The 14,919-nt window shown below is 41.8% G+C and overlaps 1 protein-coding gene across 1 annotated transcript; it reads left to right on the forward strand.

The window, feature by feature from the left end:
• Positions 1-10,518: 10,518 nt before the first annotated feature.
• LOC136458283 (glutaredoxin-C1-like) lies at positions 10,519-11,360 on the forward strand. The gene has a single exon (XM_066458247.1). The coding sequence runs from the start codon at positions 10,696-10,698 to the stop codon at positions 11,005-11,007; it is 312 nt and encodes a 103-aa protein (XP_066314344.1). The 5' UTR covers positions 10,519-10,695; the 3' UTR covers positions 11,008-11,360.
• Positions 11,361-14,919: the final 3,559 nt, after the last annotated feature.

Here is a 14,919-nt window from a genome sequence, read left to right on the forward strand (position 1 = left end):
TTACTTTTATACATATTAAGCTTGTGTAGTTGCTCTTGTAATTAGATAGCTTGTGTAGCTTGCTAATTACCTTCTTGCTTGTGTAGCATAGAAGTAGCTCCCTTGTGTGGCTAATTTGGTTTTAGTAACCTTGTTAGTCACATTGCTTAGTTTGTGTAACTAAGTATTTGCGCTCTCTAATTAGGCATTGGTTGCCTTGTTATTGAGCATTGCTAGTGAGCATCGTTAGCTTTGTGCTTTTGCTTACTAGCATGTGTAGGAGCTCTCTTGTTGCTTAAAATACTAGTGGCATAGGTTTGTGTAACCTTGCTCTTAGAATTGTTTAGGAGAGCTCTAGCTAGCCCGACACCTTGGTTGTATAATTGTTATCTTTGCAAGGTGCTAGTGAACATATATAGTGGGGTATAGTCTTGGCTAGACCGATAGTTTTAATTCCGCATTTGTATCGGTTAGCCGACGCGATTAAGTTTTAGAAAATACTATTCACCCCCCTCTAGTCGCCATCTCGACCCTTCACATAGGTTCGTGTGACCTTGCTCCTAGAATTGGTTTGGTGAGCTCTAGCTAGCTCGGCACCTTTGTTGCTTAATTAGTATCTTTGTAAGGTGCTAGAGAACATAGATAGAGGGGTGTAGTCTTGGCTAGACTGATAGTTCTAATTCCGCACTTGTTTCGGTTAGCCGACGCGATTAATTTTAGAAAGGACTATTCACCCCCCCTCTAGTCCGCCATCTCGACCCTACAAGTGGTATCAAAGCTAGGTCTCTTATTTGTGGTCTTCACCGTCCCGAGAGGATGTCGACTTATGGGCTAGATGTTGATTGTCCACACATTTTTGATGGCACACACTTTACAGGATGGAAAAATTGGATGATATGCAATTTTAAGTTTATTTGCCCTCAAATGTGGTGGATGGTAGATGTAGGCTTTTCTCATATGTTGGATGAAGATAATCTAACTCAAGCACAAGAGAAATGCCTATATCTCGATATCCAAGCTACTAACATCATGTATAGATCTTTGCATGATTGTATATTTGGAGAGATCATTGACATGAAGACCGCCCATGAGATTTGGAGTTATCTCAATGAGAAATATGGGACGGTCTCCGATGATGATGATGAGTCCAAGATGGAGGCACATGAGTATGTTGAGCATAACCATAATTTGGTGATTGTGGAAGATTGCTCCACCTCATGGTCAAGTGACGACGATGATCGCCATATTAACGATGAAAATTTGACCAGATTTTTTTATGTGTGATTTAAATAGACATAAATTTTACCACAAGTTCACTTGACAAGGTTGATGATGATGCCACAAGTGTTGCAAGTGATGATGCTACCCCATGCACACTTGATGGTGATGATGGTTCATGCTCAAGCCTTGATGAAGATGCTAATACAAGCTCTCCAACTACATCACCATATTGCTTCATGTCACAAGGTGATACCAAGGTAACAAATGATAATATGGTTGATCATGTTGATTCATATGATGAGCTTGTTAGTAGACTTGCTAGTATGACCATGTCTTTAGAAAATGAGAAAGCTAAAACATTGAAATTAGAAAATGAAAACTCATTTCTAAAGAACTCTTGTGAAGAACATAAGAAATTACTTGATACTTATAAATCTTCACATGATGAGCTAAAATTGAATCATGAGACACTACTTGCATCTCATGATGAATTATTAGAACAACATGCTTCTCTCATTAAAATGTTTACAAAGAAACTTAAAAATAATGAGAGCTCATCACATGGATCAAATGATAAATCACAAATTGTTGCTAACCCTTGTGATGTAGGCAAGAAGCATGTATCCACCTCTTGTGATGATTTATTAGATATGCCATGCTCTTCACAATTAGATGCTTGTTCTACTTCTATGTCTTATGAGACTAACCTTTTGAAGGAGAACAATGAGCTCAAAAATGAAGTGAAGAAATTGAGCAACAAGCTAGAGAGGTGCTACAACTCAAAAGTCACCTTTGAGCACATGTTGAAGACTCAAAGAAACTATGGTGACAAGTGTGGCCTTGGCTTCAAGAAGAAGATGACAAAGGGCAAAAGACAGAGAAAAAGAAAGATGAAGAAGCTACAACAAAGAAAGCTTTCTCATACCATGTGCTACCGGTGTCATGAAACGGGACACCTTACAAATGGTTGCCCTAACATTGAGAAGCTCAAGAAGATAAAAAGAAGATGAGAGGCTCAAGCATGTCAAGTGCTTCAAGTGCCGCACTTGGGGTCATCTTACCTCAATGTGCCCAACCAAGCAATTGGTGAAGCAACAAGTGAAGCCTCAACCAAAGCCACAAGTTGAGCAAGAGAAGACACCCCAAGAGCAAATCAAGATCAACCATGAAGATGGTGGTGACTTGATGATAAAGAAGAAGAAAACAAGAAGGGGTGGAAAGGCAAGGCATCCAATGCAAACTCAAGATGCCAAGATGATGAGCAAGAATGAAGATGAGAAGAAAGATTATGCTCACATCAAGTGCTTCAAGTGTGGAAGTGTGGGATACTTTGCCTCTAAGTGTCCTACCAAGCTTGAGAACAAGGCTCAAGCAATCCATGAGAGGCAAGGCAATGAGAAGCACCACATGAGCAAAGAAGAGAAGGCTCAAGCAAAGAGAAAGTGCTACTCATGCTGGGAAAGGAGACACATGGCACATTCATGTCCCCTAGGTAAAACTTCTAAGCCTATTTCAATTAATGATGATTCTATGCTTAGGAAGGATGGTAATGGTACCTCTATGGTCGCTATTACAAAACATCCCACTATTCATACTAAGGCTATGCCTAAGTATGTTGCTCCTAACTTGAGAGGACCCAAAGTTATTTGGGTACCATCAAAAAGTGGATGATTGTTTGTAGGTACCATCAGCATTGGAGGCTTGGTTCAAATGATATTCATCTTGTTGATTATGTAGTTGAGCCAAGTATTGCTAAGTGATGATCATTGTCCCAATGCCATGACAAATTAAGTGAAGTCCAAATGTGCTACAACATACAAGTGTTAAATTCAAGTTGTTGGTAATTTATTGGATATATTTGATGGTTTACAAATAATTGAGTTTAAGCTTGCAAGTTGGATGATCATGAGCTAACCAAGGTCCTCAAGATGAAAACATGTTTAATAAGTAATTGAGGCACCTAAGTTTGGTTTTGAGATGATCTATAAGCATGACAAGAAAAGAGTACAAGGCCATTTGATTGTGGAGTGCACTTTGCACACATTTGATACTCAAGATGAAGATCAAGATCAAACTCAAGTTGAAGATATAGTTTAAGTTCTAGATATGATTGGAGATCATTTGGTAGAAAGAAAAGGACTTAAACAAGTAGAAAGAAAAGGACTTAAAGAAGGAATCAAGGTCACTCATCAAGTTAAGTCCATCACTTGGATCAATCAAATCAAGTCATTTCAAGTGAGTATCAAGAATGATTCTTGGAGAGAGGTCACTTCTCCCTAGTGTAGGGGCTTGCCGCCTATGTGTAGGTGAACCAAGTGTGGTACTTGGAAGGCTAACATGGAAGTGGTGATCCGAGGAACATTTGAGATGCTTAGTTGAAGCAATCAAAAGGGTTGAACAAGAAAAGCAAGCAACACCCAAAAGAGAGCTAGTCATGATATTTCAAGTGGATGCTCTCATGCAAGCAAAGATCAAAAGATAAAGCAAGCCAACCACAACAAGAAAGTGCACTTGATCATAAGTGGTATTCATTTCATATGGGTGAAGAATGAAATTCAACATGGTATCTATTTGTCTTCACCAAGCTTATAATTGGACTTCACATTGCTATTGGAGTAATGAATTGGAATCTATGTGACTATCCTCTACTCCAACATAGCAAAGGTATCATTGTAATGTGCATGATCATTTCATCCCTTACTAGTATGCGGTTAGTGCATATAGTACATGCTTCATAGGATCATGCATAACAAATGAAATGCTTAAATTCATAGCCTACCACTATTGTTTGAATGATTACTTGATCTAGTGGTTAGTACATGAATTTGTTTATAAGCTAGTGAACCCAAGTACTTGACTCAATTTGGATTGCTAACAAGTGACAAGTACAACATTGGCAAGATAACCCTTGCAAGAGGTGTGAAGAAACTTGTCATTGGTTCAAACCGGACTTGGAAGCTTAGGCAAATCAATTTAGTTCAAGTCAATCATAGAAGCTCATGATAGTGATAAGAGTACAAGCACAAGACAATAATGTAAATGGGTATCTAGTTTATTTGTTTCAAATGGTATCTAGACTCAAGTATTTTATCAAGAATCTACAAATGATGTCTAGATCAACTCACAAGTGATATCCTATAAGTGATACTCATGAAGATAGCAAATGTTCAAGAAATAGTTTTTATTGAAAAATCCAACAAGTGGTTCCATACTAGAAGATTCTTTCAAGTGATATCACATCTACACATAATATCAATCATGCAAGAAAATGGTTCCACAAGTGATCCTCAACTTTAAGTGATCATTAAATGAAGAATGCATCCCTCACCTACAAGAGCTCAAGTGTATCAAATGGATGACTCATGCTATCACATAGGGGGAGGTGTCACACAAATTGGTATCAAGATAAAAAATCTTATGTGTGGTATCTCAAGAAGCCCTACACATGATACAAGTGGTATAAGTTATAAGTGGTATTTACAAATGGTGTCATTCCAACAATCAAGTGATGTCCATAAAAAATGCAAGATTCAAACCTCAACCATCTACCCCAAACGTATACCTTTGCATCAATGAGAAGCTCACCTTTTATGGAAATTGATGACAAAGGGGGAGAGATTGTACAAAGATATAAAAGCTTTGAGATTGAAATTGTACAAGGGGGAGAGATAAGATATAAAAGCTCAAAGAAGTAGAGGTTGGACAGGGATATGGACAAAGAGGGAGCAACATTGAAGAAAAGAGATGGATCAAAATTTTCAAAATTTCTTGGACAAGAGAAGCACACAAGTAGGGGGAGCAAGCTCATGAACTTTGATTGATTGCATTTGATATGTGCATATTCATGTGCTTGCTTGCATTGCATAAGCTTTCAAATTCAATATGCATGCTTGTGTGGTGTATGCTAGTTGTAGAACTTGAATAATGATTTGATAACTAACATGCATAGGATGATAGCTAGACACTTGGTATGCTTTTCAAATAATGCTAGTACCTTACTTTTAATGTTGATCTCACAAGGTATCTAGTGTTTTTATTTCCAAGTGATATCTAGCTAACCATGGTGCTAAGGATGAACTTAAAGGTGCAACTCCGATTGGTACACGCTTCAAAGGTTTATTCTATACACCTTAGCATCATTTAGTAGTAATTACTCTTCCATAATTTTAATCTATGCATATGTGCGAGCTTCAAATCAAACACTCTAGCACATATGTAGGGGGAGCTAATACTACCATCTTGGGTTTGTGGTACTTGTCCAAAATCATTTTCACATGGTAAAATTGCTTGGACAAGCAACATGAATCCAAAAGAGCTTAATTTCCATATCCTTGAATTACCAAAAAGGGGGAGATTGAAAGGTCTTTGTTTGGTTTTGGTAATTGAGTGACAACCTTAGGTGGACTAATTGTGTTTATGTGAGATACATAGGTGATTAGTCCACAGGTACATATGTGTGAGCAACATATGCCATGAAGGTGAAAATGGCTTGGAGATGTTGCAAAGCTCACACATGTGATGATGAAGGAGCTCATTGCACATGAGACATGACATTGAGTCATGTGATCAAGGTGGAGAAGATCAAGACAAGACTTGGCTTGATGGACCAGTTGCAAGCGTGAAGGGCAAGTCGGAGGCTTTGGAGCGATGGACCGCGTGGCGGTGAAGCTTGAGCAAGACTTGGCATCGATGGACGAAGGCAATGATGAAAAGCAAGTGAAGTCAAGATCGATGAACCAATATGATCACCTGATGATATCAAGTGGATCATATCATTGTTGATCGTGTTGGTGCATGTGTTGCATCGACATTGGAGGAGATGGAATGGAATGCGCAAGGCAAAGGTATAACCTAGGGCATTTCATTTCACCGGTCATAGGTGTGTAGAGAAGTTTGTGACCGGGTTTAGGATAGATGGCCGTACTATCAAGAGGGGCAAACTTGTTTGCATATCGGTCATCTAGTGCCACTCGAGTGATCTAACTTTGCATCATTGCTAAGATTGAGTGGCGTGGCAAGTTGAGTGGCTAATCCTTTGAAAAATGATTATGAAAATGCTAACACACATACACATGGTGGTGTACACTTGGTGGTGTTGGCACATTTACAAAGGAGATGAAGTTAGAGTTGATGTGAATCAACTCGGCGATGGAACTGAGGTGAGAATGGTTTGGAACTCCACTGGCGAAGTGTCCACCCGTAGAGTGCGGACAGTCCGACGGTGCCACCGGCGCCCTGTTCTGAAAAGATAGGGTCTCACAGAGTGGACCAGACACTGGTCACGTAGTGACTGGACGCTGGGTTCCAGCGTCCGGTCAGAAGTGGCAGTCAGCGGGTAGGCATCGGTCTTCGACCGGACGCTGGCGCTGGAAGTGACCGGACGCTGACAGGGTGTGTCCGGTCAAGGTGACGTGTGATGACGCAGGCAGAGCAGTGTTGCTGGAGGTGACCGGACGCTGGTGCTGCGTCCGATCGCGATAGACCGGACGTGTCCGGTCATATCTGGTACCTTACTAGAAACGACCGGACGCTGGGGTTGCTGCGTCCGGTCAATTCAAGCTGGAGCATCCGGTCGTCAGATGACCATTGAGATCGGATGAACATCGTTTGAAGAAGGGGACACGTGGCGTGCATCGCACGACCGGACGTTGAGGTCCAGCGTTCGGTCGATCGGACCGGAGCGTCCGGTCGTCCCGACTTTTGCCCAGTGAAGGGGTAACGACTCTATTTGTTCGTGGGGTTATAAATAGAAGCCATGGTCGGCCTTGGGCCGGCAGCTGAGCACACTAGAGCCTTGGTGGCTTGTGTAGTAGTGCTTGGGAGCCCTCCATCTCACATATACTTGATAGTGATCATTCGATTGTGTGAGAGAGCGATTCTAGTGCGATTGCATCGTGAGGTTGCATCGTATGGCACTAGGTGATCGAGTTGCAAGCCGGTGGTGCTTGTTACTCTTGGAGGTTGCCACCTCCTAGACGGCTTGGTGGTGATCTCCGTTGAAGCCCGCAAGAAGCTTGTGCGGTGCTCCGGAGAAGAGCTTTGTGAGGGGCATTGTGCTCGTCCCGCAGGAGCCGCAAAGAGCAACTCTAGTTGAGCGTGTCATTGAGCTACCCTCACTTTCGGGGTAGGTTCTTGCGGTGCTCGATGTACGGGCTTTGCGGGTGATGCCAATTAGCCGCCGAACCACCAAGTGAGCGGTCGACACAACGGGGACTAGCGTATTGGCAAACACGTGAACCTCGGAAGAAAAATCACCGTGTCAACCTTGTTCTTTCCGTTGGTTTGCATCCTCGTTACACAAGCTTGTAATTACTTTTGCATACATTGTGCTTATGTAGTTGCTCTTATAATTAGTTAGCTTGTGTAGCTTACTAGTTACCTTGTTGCTTGTGTAGCAAGAAGTAGCTCCCTTGCGTGGCTAATTTGATTTGTGTAATCTTGTTAGTCACATTACTTAGTTTGTGTAGCTAAGTAATTGCGCTCTCTAATTTGACATTGGTTGCCTTGTTATTGAGCATTGCTAGTGAGCTTAGGTGGCTTTGTGTTTTTGCTTACTAGCTTGTGTAGGAGCTTCCTTGTTGCTTAAAGTACTAATGGCATAGGTTTGTGTGACCTTGCTCCTAGAATTGGTTTGGTGAGCTCTAGCTAGCCCGGCACCTTTGTTGCTTAATTTGTATCTTTGCAAGGTGTTAGAGAACATAGATAGAGGGGTGTAGTCTTGGCTAGACTGATAGTTCTAATTCCGCACTTGTTTCGGTTAGCCAACGCGATTAATTTTAGAAATGACTATTCACCCCCTCTAGTCCGCCATCTCGACCCTACAACCGTCGATCTAAATAACAATTATCACATATTAGCTCCTAAGAGGTAATAGATATATAAGGAAAATATCTTTCTATTAGATCTAATATACATGCAAGATCTGACTTCTCTAACACCTTCTGAAGTGTACATGGACATGGCCACACGCATGCATATAGCGGTGGGCGCACACTTCACACAAGTGCAGCCGTATTTTATTTTATTTCTTTTATATAGCTTGATGATTTGTAGTTAGTAGAACTAATATACATATTGTTCTTTGTATTTATCCTATTATAATTTTTATTTTGGAATGTTGTAGGGCTATTTCGTGGTAGGCGTACAAATTTATAACTTTTATAACGTGACAGGTGGTAGATCCAATTTAATTTTAGCGACACCTAACATAATTTGATGAAAATGACTTGTCCACATTTTTTCTTAGAAAATTGGTAATTGCATGCGGCACCAAAAAAGGAAGATTGTCTACTGCATGCGGCGCCAGACAAGGAAGATAGTCTACGTGGGGATATGCCTGCGATTTTGGGATTCCTTTTCTATTTTATAACAATTAGTTAATTAAATTCTTTCATTTAATTTTGAAAAATCAAGGGCTGTGATTTTTTTTTGAAATCTTGCCTTCTACAAGGTAAGGAACACTAGTAGAGAAACGACTTTTGATCCACTTCGAAATTTGGCTTTAGTCCCGGGATTTTTCGCGCCCGGGACTAGAGAAATCTTTAGTCCCGGTTGGTAGCTACAACCGGGACTAAAGGTCCCTGCCCAACGGTTACCGAGGTGTATCAGAGGCACGTCAGTGTGAGAATCTTTAGTCCCGGTTTGAGATATGAACCCGGACTAAAAGTGTGACTTTTAGTCCCGGTTTGAGACACGAAGCTGGACTAAAGATACCTTTAGTCCCAGTTTATGTCTCAAACCCGGACTAAAGGTGTCTCCAAACTGAATTTAAAAGGAAAGCGTATCTTATCTAAGTTAGATGTGTGGTGGTAGGTGAGATGGTAACACGTGCAAGAGCTGAAGTGGGAGGTCGTAGGTTTGAATCTCTACAGCTACAACTTTTTTTTTACCCAACAAACACCTCTACTCCCGGTTGGAGGAACCGGGACTAAAAATCAAGACCTTTAGTCTCGATTTCATAGTCCCGGTTCTAAAACCTGGATTAAAGGGGTTGAGAACCGGGACTAAAGCCCTTTTCTCTACTAGTTGAAGGTACCGTACCCCCCCCCACACACATATATATATATATATATATATATATAGTATATATAGACACACACACCTGTGCATACGAGTGATTTCACATAAGCAGGGAATGCCATTTCATCAAAGATTCTTGAAATTTCTTTGTAGTGGAATTGACGGTTCCTTTTCAGTAGCACCTCTCAAGCTGCCACATATCTGATATCTTGGTACCCACTTTGCATGGAATCGCTACCCTCTTTCAGATGCTCCTTATCCATACACAACAGAATGCCACCTGTATGGCCAATATATATTGAAATATTAATTAGAAAATGCGACTTCGGAGCGCAGCATCGCATACCTCTTCCATGTCTGATGGGGCATCAGGGCTTTGCTTTGGTTGACATTCTGGACATACAGGATAAGAACTAGTCATACAGGGCATTGGTATACTGTGCTGTGCTGTTCATAGTGCCTTTATATAGAATCTTGTTTGCCCCGTGCTGACTTGGCTTCACTCTAACAAGATTCTATATTCGTCTTAGCTTGGCAACTTCTGTAGTGGCGTCCACCGTCAATATCGCTGAATTTATGACTACGTGTAGGATGATATTATCCGAACGTGAAGAAATTAATGGATTTCCACTTCAACAATGATATCTGTGAATGAAGTTCGATCCACGCCCTGTTCGTTTGGGCTGGTTTGGCTTATAAGCCATGGCTGAAAGTACTATTGGCTAGTTTGGTGTGAGAGAAAAATACTGTTCGTTGGCTGATAAGCCATGGTTTATAAGCCAAATCCGACTGAGCGAACAGGCTGCCAAGAGTTGCAATGATGTACCAGACTATAAACTTCATAGTTTCATTTCTATTAATGAACTTTAGTTCATCCCACACTTCACTACTACTTTGTTGAATGTCCTACAGTTCACCCAAATTGCATATCCGAGACTACTACATGCATGACGAGCTGAGTCGACAATATCATCAGCTTAAAGCTTATTATATATCCCTTCTCGACATCTCATTCTTTCTTTCTCTGTCTTCTGACTAGTCGAATAGGAATATAAGATAGGCTGAGTAAGATCCCCAAGCCTTATCAACATCCAAGGTCGACTCGTTTCAGTATCAGGTAGCTACACTACTGTTACCGTCCAAATAAGTATTCCGTACTAGTACATACTAAACCTTTCGGTGTGAGTTGCAACCCAAGAAGCTTTGGCAATTATCCAAACCCTCCCTGTCGGTTCGCTGCAAAAAGCCTCGCTCTCTTGCCATCACATTTATGTCCACGCCTATATAAACTAGCCTCCCTGCACCCAGTCCTAAGCAAGAAAGCACAAATACTCAAAGCATCAGATATACAAGAAGCAAATCGCACATCTTCTCTAGCTAGCCTAGCTTACATTAGTCACTTCGAAGCAACTCTGTTAAACCAGGGTTGTTTATTTCTCGCGAACGATCGACAGGACCCTTAAGTAAGTTTGATCCATGGACCAGGTGACAAGGCTGGCATCGCAGCGTGCAGTGGTGATCTTCAGCACGAGCTCCTGCTGCATGTGTCACACTGTGACGCAGCTCTTCCGCGAGCTCGGGGTGAACACGATGGTGGTGGAGCTGGACAAGGACCCGCGGGGAAAGGAGATGGAGAAGGGACTGGCGAGGCTACTGGGCCGCAGTGCCGGTGTACCAGCGGTGTTCATCGGTGGCAGGCTCGTCGGCTCCACAGACAAGGTCATGTCGCTCCACCTCAGCGGCAACCTCGTCCCTCTTCTGCGCAATGCGGGGGCACTCTGGGTCTAGCTGCTTGTAGCGCCGCTATTATGCTCTGAGCGAGTCAGCTATTCGATTAGCTGACAATATATAAGTTATACTAGTTCTGTCGATAATGTTATGTCGATCGCGCCATCGCGGCAAGGGGCTTCAGTATTTTGTAAGCGTACCTGATAATGTGAGGAGAGTGTTACTTACCTGTTACCTCCCCGAAAAATGCACGGCCATAGTCCATAGGCATACATGCATGTGATGTGACAAATGGAAGAGCTTCATTGTCATTGCTTACTATATTTTGTAAGAGTGTCTTACTGTCTCATAATGTGAGGAGTCAGATTGTTTCCTCCGGGAAATGCATGCACTGGCGAAGGACATACATGATAGCGACGGAAGAGCTTCATTCTATGCTGGTCTGGTACATTGCAAGTTTGCAACTAATTAACTGAAAGCGTGGATTGTTTTGGGTATCTTCCAACGGTTTCCATTAGGCAAATCGGCAAGCATATACATGGGTAACCAATCTACTCATGGTGGCCCATGGCATGGGTAGGGTAGGCCCTATATAGGGAGAGTATATTCAGTAGCCAGCTACAAAATAAGTTATTTCGTAGCCACCTCCATTTACGATAATTTTATATACTAATTTACGATAATGTCAATACATATTTACGATAGTTAGGTTACTCTAACACATGGAGATATTTACCATAACGTTACAGTAAACCACTTAGTATGGAGTTACTATAATCTCGTAAATTAATATAGTAATTATCATAACTCAAAGTGGCTACAGAATAAGTTATTTTATAGCCAGCTACAGGGTAGTAGCGCTCTCTCTCTCTCTCTCTCTCTCTCTCTATATATATATATATATATATATATATATATATATATATACACACACACACACGGCAAGGCACATGTGCCAGCAGTAGTGCCTGGTCACATGTGAATGATTATATGTAGTTTTGATGATTTAGATTGCAACCCAAAATCCCTGTATAGGTATCCGCCAAATATCCAAAATACCCTTATATGAAGAACTCAACCCAAATACCCTCAGGGGTCCAAATTTTTTCTCATTGATCCAATGGACCCAGTGTCTTCTCGACTCTGTTTCGTCTCGACGCAAGCTCTGAGATTCCACCGTGTCCGCCGATCTGCAACTCTAGGTTCCCGCCAAATGTCCAAAATACCCTTATATGAAGCCCTTAACCCAAATACCCTCAGGGGTACAACTGTCCAAATTTTTTCTCATTGATCCGATGGACCCAGTGTCTTCTCAACTCTGTTTCATCTCGACGCAAGCTATGAGATTCCACCGTGTCTGCCGATTCGCCACTCCCTGGTTTTGAGGCCCAAACCGGTCAAACCCAACGCCGATCGTTTTGAGGCCCAAACCATCCGACCATGCCTGGTATTGAGGCCTAAACCAGAAAACCCTCCTTCGATATCTTTGAGGTCTAAACCATCAAACCGTCCATCTCCGATTTTGAGGACCAAACTGGTAAACCCTCATGCACGCCTCACTAGGCGTGACTCACCGATGTCGACGCGCACCCGGCCTCCGCCATGCTTTACGCCTTCGCCTTCATTCTTGACTTGAATGGCGCCGTCTTCATCACACATGTAGATGCGTATCCGGCCTCCGCCATGTGCCACTATGTCATCATCCTCCTCCTTCACTTGGTCGATGCTATCTTCATCACCCATATACTCTTGCGCTTGTTCCCAATGTAAGTCACACATGGTCCATTCTCTGGCCTCTAGTCCCTCGGTCCAAGCCCTCTCGTCCGTCTTTCACGGCTCCCGGCCGGTCCATTGTGCACGGACTTCACACTTGACCCTTCTCCATTACCGTCGACCATCTTGACGCACCCGACACCTTCACTTTCACAAGCAAGAGACATGTTGCACGACATACACAACACAACTCGACAACTCCGATTAGCCATTAGCATAATCAAGCATATATGAATCATCACACACACACACATCTCTACCATGTGTTCACAAGTGCCTTATAGAAATGCACGAGTTTGAAAATATGGCTGGTTGCTACCAGTATCAAGATATGGTGACTAGTTGGCAATGGTAATATCCCTCCAGAGCCGAACGATCTTTATGAATATAAACTTGTTTTATTGATACTTTGGGGGGTGCAAACATATAGCCCATTGTATTATGAGATATCGTAGGTTCATGTTTAAAACCCCAAGACCTAACCCTTGCTACCATGTCCAAATTATATAACAAAACTCTGTGTTAGGTTAAAACTTGTTGCGTACCTTAAGTACTCAAACTTTCCTTAATAACTGTTGTAGTATGGAGCGCTACGACCTATGGTGAAGTTGAAGATCGGGTTATCCGAATACCTTAACTTTCTATAGGGTAGGTTGGGCTGTAAGCTGATGTGCTAATGGCCTATGGATGCCTTTGTGTAAGTGAAGGTGTTCAACTCTATTTTACTGATACGATAAGCATGAAGATTCCAAAAAGGGGGTCGCTACATCTGTCATATGATATATGCATTCCTCAAAGAAAATATAATCTACATACAGAACGTTAGGTATTACTCTCGATCATAGGAGGCCTGAATCTGTGTAAAACCCTGTGATCTTTTCCATAGTGTACATCCTGTGTAGATCAGAATTCACCGGCGGCAGAACACCTCTGTTAGCCCGCGTACCAACCTTTGACGGCTTGCGTTCTCAACCTGATATTAAATGGACATTACGCCAGTGCTGCAAATATTCACATGCAATTCACCCGTTACTTGCAACCTCATCTATTTTCACTGCAGTTCTACACGTCATAGGTTCAGAGAAGCAATATCATCTGGAAACTGGAACTGTTCTTGATGAGACCTCTGCATCTGCATATATGCTTTGTGAATTGTCCCATCTTTGAAGGTTAAGCAAAGTATCCCCTCTAGCTCTTCGCTCACTCAAAGGACATGCTAGCCATATAATAGGGAACAAAATCAGCAGATTTATAAAAGGGAAATCATACAAAAAAATACCACTCAATTTTCATTCACTTATTTTTCGTTTGACTTTTGCTTTGGTCAATTCAACGTGTCCACTTCAACAATTTGCTGTGATGCCTGTTAGTATGTGACTCTGGACAGCACTTGACACTTCTCTGCAAGTCAGCAGTTGACAACTTGACATTCCAAGGTACAGGTGAATGTGATACAAAATTAAAGATTGGATCCGATGTGAGAATCTCCTAAAAAGGATTGGTAATTTTTGTGATGCTATGCCAGAGGGAGGGACCCATAGATATTGCAACGCTTAGCTTGTGCGAGCATGGTATCTTTCTTATGGATGTAGTCAATACGAATTTGACAAATTAAAGAAAGCATGGTTTAGACAGCAGGCGCAAGTTCGGTTATATTCTAGGGCCTCCGCCGTGGTTCCTATGCTGAGGCCTTCATTGCTACATTTAATTCTAGGTCATCCAAACACAGGTCGGCTAGTAAAAGGTGGACTAATTTTTAGTGCAGCTATTGTTAGCAGTTTGTCTCAATAGTCTATATATCCAATGCAAACAACATAGGGCTAAACTTTCATGTATCGAAACAACACATGACTAAACTTTAGTAGTTAAATTTTTACCTAAATTTTAGTTGGACTGCTAAGAACTAGTAGTTTTGATGATCCAAACAATTTTTTTGTTGAACGCCTGATGATCCAAACATGCCCTAAGTTGTTTAGTTTCTGAGTACTGGCGTACTGCCTCTTCATCTTTCCCGTTGGCTGTTTCTCTTTTTATGTATAGATCAACCTAGGGATCTTTGGTACATGCTGCGGGTGTATAGCTAGTTGTACACTAAACGTTTTTTTTCTGTTAATAATGCAATGACATGAAGCTCTTCTACGCATTTCAAGAAAGAGGCATAGTGTCATAAGCCTAATTTTATCAACAATGAAACCAAAG

The sequence above is a fragment of the Miscanthus floridulus genome, chromosome 6, assembly GCF_019320115.1.
Source record: "Miscanthus floridulus cultivar M001 chromosome 6, ASM1932011v1, whole genome shotgun sequence".
NCBI classification, from domain to species: domain Eukaryota; kingdom Viridiplantae; phylum Streptophyta; class Magnoliopsida; order Poales; family Poaceae; genus Miscanthus; species Miscanthus floridulus.

What these genes read in the sequence shown, in the direction of transcription:
- LOC136458283 (XM_066458247.1), top strand. Translation starts at nt 10,696, where the DNA reads ATGGACCAGGTGACAAGGCTGGCATCGCAGCGTGCAGTGGTGATCTTC.